Source organism: Galeopterus variegatus, unplaced genomic scaffold (assembly GCF_000696425.1).
Source record: "Galeopterus variegatus unplaced genomic scaffold, G_variegatus-3.0.2 Scaffold4545, whole genome shotgun sequence".
Lineage (NCBI taxonomy): Eukaryota > Metazoa > Chordata > Mammalia > Dermoptera > Cynocephalidae > Galeopterus > Galeopterus variegatus.
This window is the reverse complement of record NW_007730656.1, coordinates 3,600-8,035: the sequence shown is the minus strand read 5'-3', so window position 1 is coordinate 8,035 and position 4,436 is coordinate 3,600. Positions and strand designations below refer to the sequence as shown.

The 4,436-nt window shown below is 37.2% G+C and overlaps 1 protein-coding gene across 1 annotated transcript in view; it reads right to left on the bottom strand.

The window, feature by feature from the left end:
* MYO3A (myosin IIIA) overlaps window positions 1-457 on the bottom strand; it is a gene marked incomplete at both ends in the record, with an annotated part of 170,671 nt that extends 170,214 nt beyond the window's left edge. Inside the window, one exon of the mRNA XM_008587797.1 lies at window positions 306-457. Coding sequence (XP_008586019.1) covers window positions 306-457 — 152 coding nt within the window. The remainder of the gene's footprint in view (window positions 1-305) is intronic.
* Window positions 458-4,436: the final 3,979 nt, after the last annotated feature.

The following is a 4,436-nucleotide window of genomic DNA, read 5'->3' as shown; positions in this document are numbered from 1 at the left end:
GAGCGCCACCGCACTTCCCAAGCGGCGCACTATCCAGTGCGCCACCGGGCCGGCCCAGAACTGGGTAATTTCTAAAGAAACAATATTTCTTGCTTACAGTTAACTGGCTGGCAAGTCCAAAGTCCAGAGAACACATCTGGTGAGCACCTTGTTGATGGGTAGTGACTACTCACAGCAAAGCAGGGCATCACATGGTAGAATGTGAGTACATTAATGCCTTCCCCAGGGGTGAGTGAGTTCTCTGTTAGTTTCTGTGAGAGCTGGTTGTTAAAAAAAGCCTGGCACCTCCTCTTCTTCTCTCTCACTTCTTACCCATGTGATCTTCTCACACCCTCTGGCTGCCCTGCCACTTTCCTCCATGAGTGGAAGTGGCCTGGGGCCCACGCCAGATGGAGCTGACCCAGAATCATGAGCAAAATAAACTTCTTTTATCTGTAAATACCCAATATCAGGTATTCTGTTATAACACAAAAAAGACTAATACAACCGCCAAATAGCTTCAGAGCTAGAAGGCAACTTAATGATCATAAAGTCTAACTTTTCCTTTTTTAGGTTAGTAAACTTAAGCTGGAGAGAAAAGTCATTTTCCTGAGGATAAACAGTATTTTCACTTAGTATAAATTCCTACAGGTAAAATAGCTGAAAATATAGAAAAATGCAAAATTCTATTGAGAATGATTGACATAAATTGCTTTCAAAGGCAAAGTGATCCCAAGTATGAGTTTAGAAGCCCTAGAAAGCAAAGATTAGGAAAAGCGTCCTGTCCAGAGACTATCTAATGGAATAAGTCACCAAAGTAAACAGTTACATAATCATCTCAAGAGAGAATATGAAGAATGGGGAGAAAATTCCAGGCAAGAAGTTGGGACTGTGAGGTAATATGGAAAGGAACAGGAGGCCAAAAAGAGATCAGGAATGAATAGAAAACAGACTAGAAGAGGAGGCAATAATCTATCAAAAGTCAAAGCCATGCTCGCTTTGTCATTCCACATACTAAAAGTGAAATGATACAGAGAAGATTAGCATGGCTCCTGCACAACAATGACATGCAAATTTGTGAAGTGTTCCATATTTCTCAGACTCTCTATAAATTGGGTATAGAGGGAAAGTATCTCAACATAATATGACAAACCTACTGCTAATATCATCCTGAATGGGGAAACGTTGAAAGCTTTTCCCTTAAGAACAGGAACAAGACAAGAATGCCCACTTTTGCCACTCCTATTCAACATAGTGTTGGAAGTACTAGCCAGAGCAATCAGGGAAGAAAAGGAAATAAAGTGCATTCAGATTGGAAAAGATAGAGTCAAATGGTCCTTGTTTGCAGATGATATGATCCTATATAGAAGAGCTTAAAGACTACAGAAAAAAGAACCTCTTAGGTTATTTGATTCATGATTTAAGCAAAGTTGCAGGATACAAAATTAACACACAAAATGAGTATCATTTCTATACTCCAAAAATGAACTAGCAGGAAAAGAAATCAAGAAAGCTAGCCAAACAATAGTCACCAGAAAAATAAAATACATAGGAATAGAGTTAACTAAGGATGTGAAAATCTCTACGACAAGAAATACAAACCACTGTTGAGATAAATTAAAGAGAAAGCAAGAATATGGAAAGATATCCCACGCTCTTAGATTGGAAGAATTAACATTGTGAAAATGTCCATACAACCCCAAGTGATCTACAATTCAATGCAATACCCATCAAAATTCCAATGACATTTTTTTCAGAAATGGAAAAAAAAATATTAACATTTATATGGAATAACAAAAGACCACAAATAGCCAAAACAATCCTGAGCAAAAAATAAAATAAAATAAAGCTGGAGGCACTGCATGACCTGAGTTTAAACTATGTTACAAACTTATAGTAACCAAAACAGCACAGTACTGGCATAAAAACAGACACATGAACCAATGGAACAGAATAGAGAATCCAGAAACCAACCCATACACCTACAGTCATCTGATCTTTGACAAAGGCACCAAGCCTACATATAGGGGAAGAGACTGCCTCTTCAATAAATGGTGCTGGGAAAATTGGACATTCATATGTAGGAGAATGAAACTAGACCCATACCTCTCACTATATACCAAAATCAACTCAAAATAGATTAAAGAATTAAATATATGTCCTGAAACAATAAAACTCCTTAAAAGAAACAGGGGAAACACTCCAGGAAGTAGGATGGGGTACAGACTTTATGAATATGACCCCAAAAGCACAGGCCACTAAAGGAAAAATAAACAAATGGGATTATACCAAACGAAAAAGCTTCTGCACAGCAAAAGAAACAATTAAGGGCCAGCCTGTGGCTCACTTGGGAGAGTGTGGTGCTGATAACACCAAGGTCATTGGTTCGGATCCCTATATGGGGATGGCTGGTAGCTCACCTCAGAGAGTGTGGTGCTAACAACAACAAGTCAATGGTTAAGATCCCCTTACTGGTCATCTTTTAAAAAAGAAAAAAGGAGAAACAATTAACAGAGTTAAAAGACAACCAACAGAGTGGGAGAAAATATTTGTAAAATATATATCTGACAAAGGATTAATATCCAGAATATATAAGGAACTCAAGCAATTTTGTAGCAAAAAAAAAAGTAATTCAATTTAAAAATGGACAAAGGAGCGAATAGGCATTCCTCAAAGGAAGATATACGAATGGCCAACAGACACATGAAAAAATGGTCAGCATCACTCAGCATTCAGGAAATGCAAATTGAAACCACTTTGAGATACCATCTCACTCCAGTTAGGATGGCTAATATCCAAAACACTAAGAATGATAAATGCTGGTGTGGATGTGGAGAAAAATGGAAACCTTCCTACACTGTTGGTGGGACTGCAAAGTGGTGCAGCTTTTATGGAAAATAGTACAGAGGTTCCTCAAAAAATTACAGATAGATCTACCATATGACCCATCTATTTCACTGCTGCATATCTATCCAGAGGAATGGAAATCATCATGTCAAAGGGATACCTGTACTCCTGTTTCTTGCAGCTCTATTTACAATAGCCAAGAGTTAGAACCAGCCTAAATAACAATCATTGGATAAGTGGATAAGGAAAATGTGGTATATCTACACAATGGAATACTACTCTGCTATATAAAAAAAAAAGAAATACTATGATTCACAGCAACATGGATGGACTTAGAGAAAATTATATTAAGTGAAATAAGCAAGGCACAGAAAGAGAAATACTACGTGTTCTCACTTATATATGGGAGCTAATAAAAATAAATAAATAAATGAATATACAAACAAATGAACAGTTGGGGAGGAAGAAGACACAAAAATCACAACAATTCCTTGAACTTGTTACAACAAGTGAACAGATATGATGTTGATGGAGGGGGAGGGGGGAAAGGAAGAGTGGAAAAGGAGGAATTGGTAAAGGCACATGAAAATCAACTACATTGCATATTGATAAATTTTTTTTAAAAAAAGCCATAAGAACATTATAGAGGTTTATGTTAATGATTCTTAATCCCTTTGCTTTCCTAGGAAATTTTCAGGCTGTTTTAGGTCCATCCAACATGGCTTTCTGGGCTGTTTGGTGGCTGTTTGGCAACCCTTTCCCTTATCGCATAAGTCTTCCGTCTAGGGAGAGAAACATTGAGGCCTTGTGCTTGCAGTCAAAGGTCTCTTAGGGTTTTAAGGAGATGTCAGAAACATCAAATATGTGGTTTCTAATTTGGTTCAAACAGATGAGACAATCGCAGGGAACTTGATTTGCTATAACCATACAGCAAAGCTCTTGACATTTCAATACAGCAAAGGGAGAATGATATTTCTGTTGCTGTTGTTGCTGTTAAACACAAAATACTACAGGAATAAGAATTAGAATTATAAATGTACAGAATTTTATCAACATAAAAGGGCTGTAAAATACTATCTACTATTGTCATTTTGTTGATGAAGTTAAGAGAAAGTGATGGCTAATTTTACATGTCAACTTGGTGAGGCCACATTCACACATATTTGGTACAACACTATTCTAGACATTACTATAAAAATGTTTTTTGAATGAGATTGATGTTTAAATTGGTTAATTTTGAGTAAAGCAAATTGCTCTCCAAAATGTGGGTGGTCCTCGTCAATCAGTTAAAGGCCTTAATAGAACAAAGACTAACCTCTTCTGGCAAGAAGAAATTCTGCCAGCAGACTGCCTTTGGATTCAAATTGCAACTCTTCCCTGCAGCCTGCACTGCAGATTTTGGATTTGCTAAGCCTCCACAATCTTATGAGCCAATTCCTTCAAATAAACTCTCTATCACTTTACACACACACACACACACACACACGCTCACCCCTCCTGTTGGTTCTTTTTCTCTGGAGAACTCTAATACAGGATGTTTTCCATATTTTTGTACAGTAAGATCTCTTACGGTTGTTCTTTCAAAACTACAATAAACTAGATTATTTACT